The sequence below is a fragment of the Polyodon spathula genome, chromosome 25, assembly GCF_017654505.1.
Source record: "Polyodon spathula isolate WHYD16114869_AA chromosome 25, ASM1765450v1, whole genome shotgun sequence".
NCBI classification, from domain to species: Eukaryota; Metazoa; Chordata; class Actinopteri; order Acipenseriformes; family Polyodontidae; genus Polyodon; species Polyodon spathula.
The window spans coordinates 4,271,185-4,284,475 of NC_054558.1; the positions used below are offsets into that span (position 1 = coordinate 4,271,185).

General features: G+C 48.1%; 2 protein-coding genes across 2 annotated transcripts; one reads left to right on the forward strand and one right to left on the reverse strand.

Moving 5' to 3' along the window:
* Positions 1-49: 49 nt before the first annotated feature.
* Positions 50-5,497, forward strand: LOC121299904 (mitochondrial import inner membrane translocase subunit Tim17-A). The gene is made up of 6 exons (XM_041228130.1): positions 50-153; positions 1,186-1,285; positions 1,593-1,656; positions 2,511-2,639; positions 3,228-3,338; positions 4,659-5,497. The coding sequence occupies exons 1-6, from the start codon at positions 128-130 to the stop codon at positions 4,724-4,726; spliced, it is 498 nt and encodes a 165-aa protein (XP_041084064.1). The 5' UTR covers positions 50-127; the 3' UTR covers positions 4,727-5,497.
* Positions 5,498-5,585: 88 nt separating this feature from the next.
* LOC121299903 (arginyl aminopeptidase (aminopeptidase B)) lies at positions 5,586-11,540 on the reverse strand. The gene is made up of 11 exons (XM_041228129.1): positions 10,481-11,540; positions 9,844-9,984; positions 9,547-9,698; positions 8,983-9,099; positions 8,660-8,895; positions 8,415-8,528; positions 7,969-8,081; positions 7,380-7,488; positions 6,954-7,178; positions 6,319-6,461; positions 5,586-6,041 (listed from the first exon to the last, which is right to left on the reverse strand). The coding sequence occupies exons 1-11, from the start codon at positions 10,865-10,867 to the stop codon at positions 5,871-5,873; spliced, it is 1,908 nt and encodes a 635-aa protein (XP_041084063.1). The 5' UTR covers positions 10,868-11,540; the 3' UTR covers positions 5,586-5,870.
* Positions 11,541-13,291: the final 1,751 nt, after the last annotated feature.

A 13,291-nucleotide genomic window follows, 5' to 3' on the forward strand; every position in this document is an offset into this window, starting at 1 on the left:
CAATAGAAAAACACATTTTGCACAGTCAGTCCAGTTCGCACGCAGCCGCATTGAAGCAAGTGCCGTGCAACGACGTCACTGTGTGTGACGTCAGCCCCTGCAGTTCTTTCCGGCCTGAGAGAGAGAAATGGAGGAGTACGCACGGGAACCTTGGTAAGCTGGTTTTTTTTTTAATTATCTTGTTTGACTGAACAGGCTGCTCGTATCGTTATTAAAGCGAGCTTGTGTTAGCTTCACCGTGAGGGGAGGGTCGTTAGTGAGCGCCCTCGCTGAAGCCCGAGGGGTCGGCGTTGCAGTGTGAGACTGGCGGACTGTGCCCTTGGAAACACAGCGCAGTCCTCTGTGACCTTGCTTAACACCGATCACAACATTGCATTCGTCCAGACTGCACAAAGCACTGCTTGCAGTGAGAAACGCGGGTCTGGAAAAACAGAGGGGCGATCCGCACTCTGACAGATTAAAAAAAGAGAACCGAAACGCCAGCAGAGTCTCTGGCCTGGCGAGTCCACGGACACGCAGATCCGGTGATGCCGGTGTAGCCGACATGCACACTGTAGAGACGCTTCACACAGCTGCTGGCTGCTTTACAAAGCTTAACTGTGCGCCCTTTCTAAAAACGGGAGCGTTATAAAACGCGGTCGGTGTGGATGTGCAGCGAGTCTGCAGTGTTTTCATGAGGCACGCATGTAGCCGTCTTTGACAGATGTTACCACAGTGTCGTGGCGGGACCGTTTAATAAAAACCAGTGCTGAGACAAACGTGTTACACGTTCAACCGACAAAAAATAAAATAAGATTCGACAATACGCTGTGATTCTAATTTAAAAAAAACACCTAAATACAACACAGGAGCAAACGAGTGTCGTTTAATTCAATATGTGCCCTCACTCTTAACCTAGTGTGTTCTACGAAGTGCAATATACATTCACTAATTCATTTAACCCTTTGTATCAAGGCTTTTTTTTTTTAGCGGTATAATGTGTTGGCTAATGGTTTTCAGCCTTGTCTGTGTTCCTGGTGCATAGCAGGTTGCTCCACTCCTGGTTTTAGTAAGACACACCGGAGCCTGTTTCCTGCAGTAAACGCTGGGGCTGATCAGGCTCGCAGTAAAAGCTGGAGCGGGTGTGGCTGCTGTGCAGCAGGAGTCTTGTTTCCAGCCCTGCCCATGTGTTGTGCTTGTCTGCAGCCCCTGGAGGATTGTGGATGACTGTGGAGGAGCCTTCACCATGGGCCTCATCGGTGGTGGCATCTTCCAGGCCGTCAAGGGATTTCGGAATTCACCAGCTGTAAGTTTCAATGGCTCAACTGTGCAAGGAGGGGACTGGAGCCCTGCAATCCTAGCAGGAGGGCGTTTACTAGGTAATAAAGAGACGGCACCGAGCTCCAGGTACAGACTGGGGCAGTGACGTGCATCTGCCAGAGTGTCCATCGGACAAGTCGCTCCAGCAACGTGCCAGCTAATCGGAACTGTTCACAAACATTTAAAACCCAGCCTTGATGTTATGTTGTTTATCCGCTCGCCTCTTGTCTGTCTGGCTCAAGAGCACATCCCATGACTCTCGTGACGTTGTCTGTTGTTGTTGTTTTTATCAGGGAATGAACCACAGGCTGCGAGGAAGCATGACGGCCATCACAACGCGGGCCCCAGTGCTAGGAGGTAAGAGCCTGTTCTGCATCGCTGGAAGCTTTTATCTGGGTTGGGACCAATCACACTAGATTGAATGTTCTCTTGTGACCTGCTTAGAAAGAGCTGTATAGATATGCGCCTGTATAGAAATGCGCCTCCCACCCCCCCTTTCAAAAACAGATCATAAACACAAACCTCTCTGTTTATTAGAAGCGGGAAGGAACGTCTTGCTTGGGCAAGGACTTTAGCGTGACATCAAGGCTAGAAATGGAGATCAGTTATCTGTTAGAGATCGGGCTGGGAGTGGACTGCTGGAGGGGTATTTGGGGTGTTATTTCAGTGAAGATTGGGGGGTCATTCATGCTGTGGCTCGTGCTTTGAGGACAGGGCAGGTGAGTGCAGTGTGCCTGACGGTGGCCACGTGACCTTTCACCTCCTTTCTGTGCACGTGGGGGGTGGCCAAGACAAAAAGCAAAAGATGTTACTTAAAGCTGGAGCTGGATGGACCCTGAATTAAAAAATAAAATTATAATAATCCAAAAAAAAAAAAAAGTTGTGCGTGTTTGGTTTCAATCTCTGGAGGGTGTTTTGTAAAAGCAGTTCCCTGATTAGTTTGTTTCAGATGCTGCTGGTGCGAGGTCTAGATTAGGTTATCCGGGATTACAGATCACTTTGTGTGTTTTCAGTACATTTGCATAAAATGAAGTGAGTCACAAAAAAGATTATACTGGAAAAAAGATATATATATAGTACGGCAGTTACAAAATGCACATATGTACTATAGCACATGCTAAAATTCCCCTCAAGTTTCCAAGGTGAACTGAATTAAAGGAGGGAATATTTTGCTCCTCTCTCTACATGTGTCCTTCTCTCTGTGTAACCAGGCAGCTTTGCGGTTTGGGGAGGCCTGTTCTCTATGATTGACTGCAGCCTGGTCAAAGTGAGGGGGAAGGAAGACCCCTGGAACTCTATCACGAGCGGCGCAATGACCGGAGCCATCCTGGCAGCCAGAAGTAAGGAGACCTGCATTTACAAAATCGTTCTGCACATTTCACACAGCGGCCAGGAAGTCAAGGGCTGGGGAGTCCGTGCAGTGCCTCTATTCACACGCTGAAATCAACAGCCAGGAGGCTGGCGAAGTTACAAAATACAGCTTAGTTCGTCTGAGATCTCCCAAGCAATGGGAGTTGTCCAGGGCTGGAAATAAGACTCCCAGTGCATAGCAGCTCCATCCATTCCTGGTTTTACTATGAGTTTAATAAGATGCACCTGAGCTTGTAATCTACACACTGGGGCTTGTATTAAAACCTGGAGCGGGTGACACTGCTATGCAGCAGGAGTTGTATTGTCATCCCTGTGGTCCGCTCTGTTTTTGATTGATGTAAAAATCTGGTTCTGCTGTGTAATAGTGGATCAGTTTCAATAACACATCACTCAAATGCGTAGCGCTAACCTCAGAGAGTGCAGCTGGCTGCATGTGAAGAGCAGGGCGTTGTGTCTTGCTTGGGTTTAGTGCAGGCTGGGCTCTTGTTTGTTAATGGCATGTGTTGCAGGGTTGTGTGGAGTGTGTGTGCGTGTTTCATTCGTTTTTCTTTTCTTAGATGGCGCCGTGGCGATGGTGGGCTCGGCAGCGATGGGAGGCATTTTGCTGGCATTGATAGAAGGAGCTGGGATTCTCTTAACCAGATTTGCCTCGGCACAGTTTCCAACGGGTGCGTTTCACTGGGGAAGAGGGGTAGAATACTGCTACTGAGGGATCAGTTGTTTAGTCCTGAGGCCTCACTATATCAGTGGCACATTTTTTTAAATTATTAGGTGCTAGGTTGCTGTTGGTTTGATTAATTAAGAAAAATAATAATTTTAAGACTTTTAACTTTGTGAATCAAGAGCGTTGTGATCTAATAGTCACACATGCAATACCTGTATATTTATACCCAACCCATAGAAGCTTCTCTGTGTGGAATTAATGTGCAATCCATTAGGACCAGGCTCTTGGGTGGCCAGCGATCCCAGCTTCACAAATTCAAACAACGCCTGCTGTAGTTTTTGATAAACGTGTAGAGTCTTCACAGGTATAGAAAGCCTAGGAAAACAACATAACATAAAACCGTGTTCGTCCGGTCCTCAAGTGCATGATACTTTAAGATGGTGGTTTAAGGGTTAAAGCTAACACAAAGCAGTTCTCATGCAAGCGTGCGCTGAGATTATGCCTGGCAGCATGTCTCTGTGTGTGTGCACTGCACTGCTGTGCTGTCCTGGAGGGTGGAGTTTGCATGCTCTGTGCGCTGAGATTATACCTGGCAGTGTGTCTCTGTGTGTGTGCACTGCACTGCTGTGCTCTCCTGGAGGGTGGAGTTTGCATGCTCTGTGTACTGAGATTATACCTGGCAGCGTGTCTCTGTGTGTGTGCACTGCACTGCTGTGCTCTCCTGGAGGGTGGAGTTTGCATGCTCTGTGTACTGAGAATACCTGGCAGCGTGTCTCTGTGTGTGTGCACTGCACTGCTGTGCTCTCCTGGAGGGTGGAGTTTGCATGCTCTGTGTACTGAGAATACCTGGCAGCGTGTCTCTGTGTGTGTGCACTGCAATGCTGTGCTCTCCTGGAGGGTGGAGTTTGCATGCTCTGTGTACTGAGATTATACCTGGCAGTGTGTCTCTGTGTGTGTGCACTGCACTGCTGTGCTCTCCTGGAGGGTGGAGTTTGCATGCTCTGTGTACTGAGATTATACCTGGCAGCGTGTCTCTGTGTGTGTGCACTGCACTGCTGTGCTCTCCTGGAGGGTGGAGTTTGCATGCTCTGTGTACTGAGATTATACCTGGCAGCGTGTCTCTGTGTGTGTGCACTGCACTGCTGTGCTCTCCTGGAGGGTGGAGTTTGCATGCTCTGTGTACTGAGATTATACCTGGCAGTGTGTCTCTGTGTGTGTGCACTGCACTGCTGTGCTCTCCTGGAGGGTGGAGTTTGCATGCTCTGTGCGCTGAGATTATACCTGGCAGCGTGTCTGTGTGTGACTGGGTTTCTTGTCTCCTCAGGTCCGCAGTTTGAAGAACCCGCCCCAATGCCTGCTCCCTCCTTCGGTGACTACAGGCAGTATCAATAAAGACATTGCAACTTAAACAGGGTTTTTATATACAAAAAAAAGTTTAGAAATTGGATCAGGAACCCATTTGGGATGCCCAGGACCTTCACACAAACAAAACAAACTGCACCAAGGAGCATTTCAGATGCAACCAGATATTTTGGTGGCACGTGTTAAAGTAGGTTTTGAGCAGGTAAACGTGTTTCTTTCGAAGGTGTGCTGCTGTCTGTACAGTAGTGGTTTCTTAGACTGGATTGCATCTCATTTCAGTTGCTTTGATGGCATGTGTTTATATGCACTGTCAGCAGGAACTTAAAAACAGTCTGATATAGTTATTGAATTTGTAATATAGTGTACATACAGGCTTCGCTAAATTGTGTTTAGTTTGTAAACCCCAGATTTTGCCCGTTCCTCTGTATCACTGTGTTGCTTGGAGTGACTGTGACACATGTATAAGCCAGTATAATTAATTAAGAAGGGATGGGGAGAGTAATTATTTACTTCTATGAGAAACTTGCCTTGGGTAATGAATAATGAATTTTGCAGCGGGTTGCACTAAGAAGCATGTATGATTGTTCAGCAGAGTGAAGAAATTTCAAAGTGTGCTACTAACCTCACTGCAAATATACGCAGTCTGGAATTGCACTTCACACTGGAGCAAGGGTCGTGCCTGTGTGTGTGAGTGTGGAAATACTTGTATCTTTTTATGTGTGTGTTCATCTCTGTAACATTAGGGTACTACATGCATGATAGGGTTCTAAGAGTCATATAAAAAGATGCAGTCTAACAAAACCATCGTGGTCTCTTACCCGTTTGTTTCGGTAGTGCTTGGGTAGTGGATAGATAACAAAATCTGGAACAGGTTGAATGTTGATTGTGTAAGTGTGCATGGTATACTAACACTGTCGTTCTAGTGCCATTTTAACTCATAGAAGTTGTGCAGACGCCAGTCTGGGGCTGGCTAATGTTAACTTGAGCAGGCTCTCTGAAAACAAACCAATAGGAGAACTTGCCTGCTTCTGTTAGCAAAGCATAGAAGCTGAGGAATCCTGACACTGCGAGCGTCTTAATGAAAGAAAAAACCAAGACAAACGCGACTCAATGTTTTATTACAGAAAAGCGATGCCTGTGGAGGAAAGGATGCAAAAAGTGAAAGCTCTCTGTGTCAGGGGGCTGGAGGAGGCAGGACTCCGGATAGGACTCTCTTCACATAGCTGCGCACATTGGAGTGGAGCTGCTTGGCTGTGCTGGAGAATATTTCCATCGCCAGGGCTTTGGTTTGCTCTGTCCCACTCCACATGGCTCGGTAGAGGGGGAGGGTGTACTTCTGCTTTCCCTAAAAAATACATTTCACAAGCATGTCAGTAAGGTAGACACCCCCTCCTCGGAGCTCTCGGTGTGACCTTGGAAACAGCAGTGTGTGCCCCCCCCACCCCCCTGTAAGTGACAATATTACCTAACATGGGACTACATCTCTGCAGGCATGGTCTTAATTGCAATAGATGCTTCCTGTAAAGCGAGCGCAGACTTCGCTGCCCTGTGACACGAAGGAACTCTGCAGCTGACTAGGTAGCTGTATGACAGCACCCCCTAGAGGACCAGGCTGGACCTACCTGGGAGTGCAGGAAGCTCCTGACTTGGTGGAACTGCGGCTCGTGGTGATTCTTCAGCACTATCTGAGCCCAGCGCAGACGCAGCTCAGCGTTCTTCGCCCTCGAAACGTTGGGGTACTGCTCCTCCAGCTGCTGCACGTTCCCTAGAACAGAAACTGCAGTTAACGCCCCGGTCACCTGCTCCAGCTCTCTGAAAGGGAAACCGTCACAGCTTCCAAACGCTTCTGTTTCTCTGCTTGCAGTGTCGGAGGAATTGCATTATTCCTCAGATGACTGGTGCCATTACAGCAGTCTCACTAGTGCCCTCTTGTGGCCAGAGATTCAAAGTGCATGTTAAACAACGTTCAGGGTTTCTTTGTAAAACAAGCAGTAAGATTCAATATAGATGAGTGGGCTACTCTGTTAAGTGTGGGGTAGTTTTTTTGTGTGTGTGTGTGTGTGTATATATATATATATATATATATATATATATATATATATATATATATATATATATATATATATATATATATATATATACACACACACACACACACACACACACACACTTCTGATCACTCAATAACTTCCAGTAAAGAATGTCCTCACCAAGTTCCATCACAATCATATCAGCAGTATGACATCAAAGCACCTACCTGTGGGCAAGGGAGAGTTCTCCAGGACTTTGTCCAGGAAGTAGACAGTCTGGTAGGTTTTCCAGGAGCTGGTGTCCACAGCTTTGATGGCAGGGAGGTCCAGGGTCTCCGCCGCCCATAACTGTGCCAACTGCTCTGCTGGCTTCATAAGGGTCAACCCCGGGGAGAGGTCAGGCAGGTAAGGGGGCCAGCCCGGGGTGTTCAACCAACTCTCGAACTGCAGCCCTGCACGACAGCACCACAAGCTAGCAAGAAGGGAACCACTGGGAGACACTGCTGATAATAAAATCTGCAATCACCGCTGTTATCAGAAGTCGTGTTTTAATCCCACAGTAGGTAGTTAAACTGACTGCTTCACTTCATTTCCTGAGTTTTCGGATTTGACTGTAAAAAGGCACCTAAACAGCCCTACAGAGCCGTCCTTACCTGCTATTTCGTGAACCCCTTTCTCCTTCAGATCAGGGAAATAATCCAGGTAGAATTCCAGAGCGTCTTCAGCCAGAACGCTGCGAAACTTGAACTTGTCCAGGTAGGCCTGCAGAGCACAGAGACACTCGAACACCGGACCAAAGCTGCAGACAGAACCCAGCTGCCTGTACTGCGCAGAGACTAGAGCTGCACCAATCCCAGCGAGCGCTTCACAGGCGAGGGGCGCGCTGTAGAACCGGCTCCTTCACCATGCCCAGTGAAGAAACAGCGGCTTGCATTTGCGTGGGTCGCTGTTCTCCACAGCGTCTCAAGAAAAGCAGTGATCATCACAAACCCAAGCAGCTGTTCCTGCACTCGGAATCAGCCCGATCCACACCAGCGACCCTCACCTGACTGTCAGCCCTTGATTTCCGTGGAGTGCGTCCTGAACTTTTGTACAAACCGAATGCAGTCGTGAATCTTAGTATAAAAAGGAGTATTGTTTGGCCAAATTCAGGGTGAAATATTGGTTTGCTATATTTGATGGTAGACCCTTGAATACACCCCAGCATATCTCTCTAGATCTTCCAGTGCAACCTTCACATACCTTCAGGAAGGCGTCGAATCGGCTCTGTTCCCCGCACAGGTGAGCCAGGTAGGACACGAAGCAGAACCCCTTCTCATAGGGGGTCTCGTTGTACGTGTCATCGGGATCCACGCCTACAGAGAGCCAGGCAAGAGACAGCAGTGAGGACTGCGAGCCGGCACACCTCACCCCTTATAACAGCCTTCTGTACCAGATCGCTTTGTACAGAGCTAGGGCAATCGAAACAGCCATACCCCTCACTAAAACCGAATCGGTGCCTGCGTGAGGTGATAACATCAGCTGGCTCTAGTGCGTGGGAGGAGGCACTATCTGAAACCCTCCTTCTTTATTCCTGAAGCACAGGCACAGAGGAGAGTGTGTCTCAGAGTGCTGAGAACATGTGCGTGCAGTGCGAGCTGCCCAGACCCGCTGGAATTGAACTCTCTGATGCGTGGTGCCTCACTCACCCGGCTCGATCTGCACACGCAGCTTGTTGAGAGGGTGCTGCTCTCCGGTGGTGTCCATGTGCTGCCGGAGCAGAGATCGGCCCGTAGCGGCTTCCAGACTGGCGTAGGCAGCGCCTGGAAAACACGGAGCGTCCAGATCGTCGTTAAACATCTCGCCACCTCCGTGAAACAGCTGCCAAACGGCTATGTGAATTAGGGGTCAGACACGGGCTCTGAGAAGGCACGCGTGTTTGTGGGGTGCCCACCGTAGATCTGGGTGCAGACTCTCCGCTGTGCGTACATGGTGAAGCCCTCGTTCAGCCAGAAGTCCCCCCAGTTGGCGTTGGTGACCAGGTTGCCGAACCAGCTGTGGCAGATCTCGTGCACGATGACGTCGGCCAGGGAGCGATCCCCAGCCAGCAGGCAGGGGGTGACGAAGGTGAGGCAGGGGTTCTCCATGCCCCCGAACGGGAAGGAGGGGGGCATGAACAGCACGTCGTACCTGCCAGTGGAAAACATGGCTCAAATTATCCCACACTGCTGTCTGCACACACACAATGACACACTGCTGATCAGCCTGCTTTCCTACCTGCCCCACACGTAGGGTCCAAACAGCTCCTCTGCGACAGCGAGGAACTCTTCGATCACCCCGTCGTACTCCTGTTGAGCAGCCTGGAGGAGGCAGGGCTCACTCCACACGCGAGTCCTGCAGGGGAGGGAATCTCCGTGATACAGGCTGTGCACAGCGCCACTTCAAAAGTGTCTACAAGAGACACAGTTCTAGAGCGTCACTGTGTGTGTGTGTGTGTGTGTGTGTGTGTGTGCGGGCACAGCAATGTGGATTTCAACAGTCTTGCTAGCCCAGATATCTGCAGTCACACATCATGCTGCAGGAGTGTGTGTTTTCATCGTGGTCACCCTCACACACATGATTCTGTTGTTTGAAGCTAGGTAGAAGGTTACTGATATAAAGCCTGTCTAATCGTGACATGACTACGTCATATCTGTAATAAAACTTGTGAAACACAGATAGCCTGCTGCCTGTAAGCCAGTTTATGAGGGCCCAGTGAATATGTTATCAGTTTATTATACAACGTGGCAGTATTAATGACACGGAGACAGGCAGGATCCCGTGTCCAGCAGTGTCTCTCACCTGGGCCCCACGTCCGCCGAGACCAGGTCCCCGACTGCCAGGGCCACCAGATAGGAGGGGACCGGCTGCACCATGTTGAAGAGGAACGTGCGCTCTGCCCGCCTGTGCTCCCACGTGGTCGCGCTCATCACCGCCGTAAACCCCTCCGGCACCTGCGAGCAATAACAGACAAGCAATCGACATCTTCCCACTCACCTGGGAATACATTCACAAACCACTCTTACTATCATTATTGAAAAGCCAGCCGCGGGACTGTGCGCTCTGCTCGGAGCAGTCGGGTATATAAATAATACTCACCTTCACCGAGGCAGAGTAAGTGCTTTTCACTGCTGGAGTGTCAAAGCACGGGAAGAAGGATCGGTTCAGTACAGCCTGACCCTGGGTGAACACAAAGGGTTTGTTCTTCCCCGCGGTCTGCTCTGGATCCAGCCAGCACACCTAGCGCCGGGGAGAGAGAGAGGAGAGACGGGGCAATGCGTCAAGCGCGGAGGAGACGGGTCTGTGCACCTGTACCGCGGCACCGGGGGAGGGGGGAACCAGGGAACAGGGTCCTGTTGAGCACCGGGAATATCAACAAGAGCCTACAGCTAAATATTAAAAAGCTCTATTGATGTCAAGGTTGCCATTCTTTTTATAGGAGACCCACAGCAGTCGCTCGGGTAACCCCTTGCCTGCATGTTAAGGCGTCTCTCTCACACGCTGTATCGCAGGGTAGGGTCTGCAATGGGTCACGCTCTATTCATTCGTATACAATGTATTTTTCTTTCGGTTTCGCTTCTCGTTGTTGAAACCGGGTTTTGAATATTCTGCACCGTTGTGTTGAATGAGCGCTGCGTTTGCGTGCAGCGGTACGGAGTGTAGGCACTGTAGCGCTGCACAGAACTGCAATTCATGCACAATAGACACAACACAAGTTTGAAAACGTCAGTCTTACCCCCGGCCCGTCAGTTGCAACATACTCAATGTCTACTCGGAACTCGTCCCCCGCTTTCCACCGTGCAGGGAATGCCAAAACCAGCGCGCTCCCGTAGCGCGTAAAACTCCGCGTTTCATGCTTGATTTTGATCGAGTCTGTGTTACCGGCTTTACCCGGCGAATAAGACACCGCCTCCACTAACAGAGTGGGGTGTACGTCCAGGACCAGCTCCTGGGAGTCCCGCATGCATCTCAAATCCAGCCTCTCTCTCCCGGAGACGTTTTTCTTGTCGAAATCCACGTCCAGATCGAGGTGAAAGTGTCGGATCTGGAACTGACGGAAAGTAGAGGCTGTGGCCACGTCCCCCGCGTTATCGGAATGAAGCGCTAGGTCCGAGCTCTCCATTTTCACAAGTGCAGCTGCCCTTTGGCAATGAGAGAATGTGTGCTGTAGTGCGCATGCGAAAATGCACAGTCAGTGTGACGCTTTTATATCGCTCTCTCCTCATGCATAGTCTCCTGTTTTTATTCTGTATAATAGACAATCGAGTCCACTTTATTTTATTTTTTTAAAACCACGTTGAACACGATTGCTTTGCCAATTATAAAATATGTATTTGTCTCATAAATAATGTTTAATGTTTTAAGCTGCTGTGTGCGTTCTTGCACAATGCAAAAAAACAACGCCATTCATGGGTCAATACAACAGCGTTATTGCGGTGGCGCACCGCTAGAGGGCAGCGTATCCCCGTCATCAGCACCCCGCTGTAGATTGCTGTCCGCTGTGGATTAAATCCAAAATATTTATTTGATAAACCCCCGAATATCTCGAATATCTTGTTTTTTTGCATAAATGTGTCTCATCAAATGGTGATTAAACGCCGAGTGTTATTCTATGCTATTCTGTATACTGTTACAGCGGTGACGTGTTACTGATGCCCAAGCGGCATAATTAGCGCACTGTGCTGAATTCCTCTGGGACTTGGGTTTGTTTAATCAAAAGGCTGTCATTGGGAATGAGACAAAACAAACGACAGGTAATTAAAAAAACAAAGCAAAACAAAACAAAAAAAAACAACTCCGTGCGCATGGAAAGCAACGGTAATCCCTGAAGAATATTTCAATAAATAACGCGTTTCATTCAGCTCAACAACGGCCTGCTTTATCAGAGATCAATTTTGACATCAAGCAAATATTTCGGTTTTCATTTAACTGAAAAACTCAATATCTTTATTGAAAAAAAAAAGATAATATAGGAATATTATTTTTACAAACTTATAAAGAAAGTCTTCCTTCCCTAATTTCATTTTTAACGGACTTTTCATTAACACAAACAGCAATAAATATTAATCGACTTTTTAAAGGTTTCTCACAGTACATTCTCATGGTCGTTTTGCAGCGTTTCCCCCCTATGCTTTCTCAAGTGTAACACTCTATATTTTCAATACGGTATTCCATATTTTGGAAATGGTTGCCTTTAAAACTGTATTCTCTAAAGCCCACTGCTAGTTCAAACCTGATAACTTTAATTTATACAGAAAAAAATGCTTGGGGGCAAAACAAACAAACAAACAAACCGAGGCTTATTAAAACGAGACTTGTGAAGATGGCCCATTGTCCTTTAAACGCGACCTTAAACATGGACAGAAGTCTTGCAGCTGTCCTCTGCTTTTCCCATGCTAATATTACGCATTTACCACAGTTTAACATATTTTAAAATATGCTTTACCAGACCTCTCTGTGCTTTACAATGCTTCCCTATGCTTTACCACACATCTCGGTGCTTTACAATGCTTCCCTATGCTTTACTAGGCCTCTCTGTGCTTTACAATACTTCCCTATGCTTTACCAGACCTCTGTGCTTTACAATGCTTCCCTATGCTTTACCACACATCTCTGTGCTTTACAATGCTTCCCTATGCTTTACCAGACCTCTCTGTGCTTCCCTACGCTTTACCGTACCTCTTTATGCTTTACAATGCTTGCCTATGCTTTACCACAGATCTCTGTGTTTACAATGCTTCCCTGTGCTTTACCAGACCTCTCTGTGCTTTACAATGCTTCCCTATGGTTTACCAGACCTCTGTGCTTTACAATGCTTCCCTGTGCTTTACCAGACCTGTCTGTGCTTTACAATGCTTCCCTATGCTTTACCAGACCTCTCTGTGCTTTACAATGCTTCCCTATGCTTTACCAGACCTCTCTGTGCTTTACAATGCTTCCCTATGCTTTACCACAGATCTCTGTGTTTACAATGCTTCCCTGTGCTTTACCAGACCTCTCTGTGCTTTACAATGCTTCCCTATGCTTTACCAGACCTCTCTGTGCTTTACAATGCTTCCCTATGCTTTACCACAGATCTCTGTGTTTACAATGCTTCCCTATGCTTTACCAGACCTCTCTGTGTTTACAATGCTTCACCATGCCTTATTACACTTTGGGATGTTTTTACTATGGGACTCTTTTGTAGGGGTTAGTTTCCCATGATTTGTTTTGTAAGATGCATTGCCACACTACTCTGTGCTTTCCAATGCTCGCCTAGGCTTTACCATGCTGTGCTGTATCACACCTGTTTGTCACTCAGTGCGCAGAAGGGCACGCAGCACTCCCTCCCCTGACAGTGACCTCACCTGCATGTGCAGGTGTTATAAAGCCGTGCCAGTGCTGAGCGCCCACCAGCACCAACAGGGAACAAGAACACCACAGGGCTCAGGACTGGACTTTGCCATTGTGAATATTCAGCTATTACAGGTAGTTCTGACGTGGCTTGTGATCATTGACTAGATAGATAGATAGATAGATAGATAGATAGATAGATGCATTGATTGTG

Bases quoted from the DNA above. Each gene is read 5' to 3' on its own strand.
- LOC121299904 (XM_041228130.1), top strand. From the start codon at position 128: ATGGAGGAGTACGCACGGGAACCTTG. The intron at 1,657-2,510 runs GTAAGAGCCTGT...CTGTGTAACCAG, and splicing joins GCGGGCCCCAGTGCTAGGAG to GCAGCTTTGCGGTTTGGGGA. The intron at 3,339-4,658 runs GTGCGTTTCACT...TTGTCTCCTCAG, and splicing joins CTCGGCACAGTTTCCAACGG to GTCCGCAGTTTGAAGAACCC.
- LOC121299903 (XM_041228129.1), bottom strand. From the start codon at position 10,867: ATGGAGAGCTCGGACCTAGCGCTTCATTCCGATAACGCGGGGGACGTG. The intron at 9,100-9,546 runs GTGAGAGACACT...CCTCCCCTGCAG, and splicing joins TCGGCGGACGTGGGGCCCAG to GACTCGCGTGTGGAGTGAGC. The intron at 6,462-6,953 runs GTAGGTGCTTTG...TTTCTGTTCTAG, and splicing joins GAACTCTCCCTTGCCCACAG to GGAACGTGCAGCAGCTGGAG.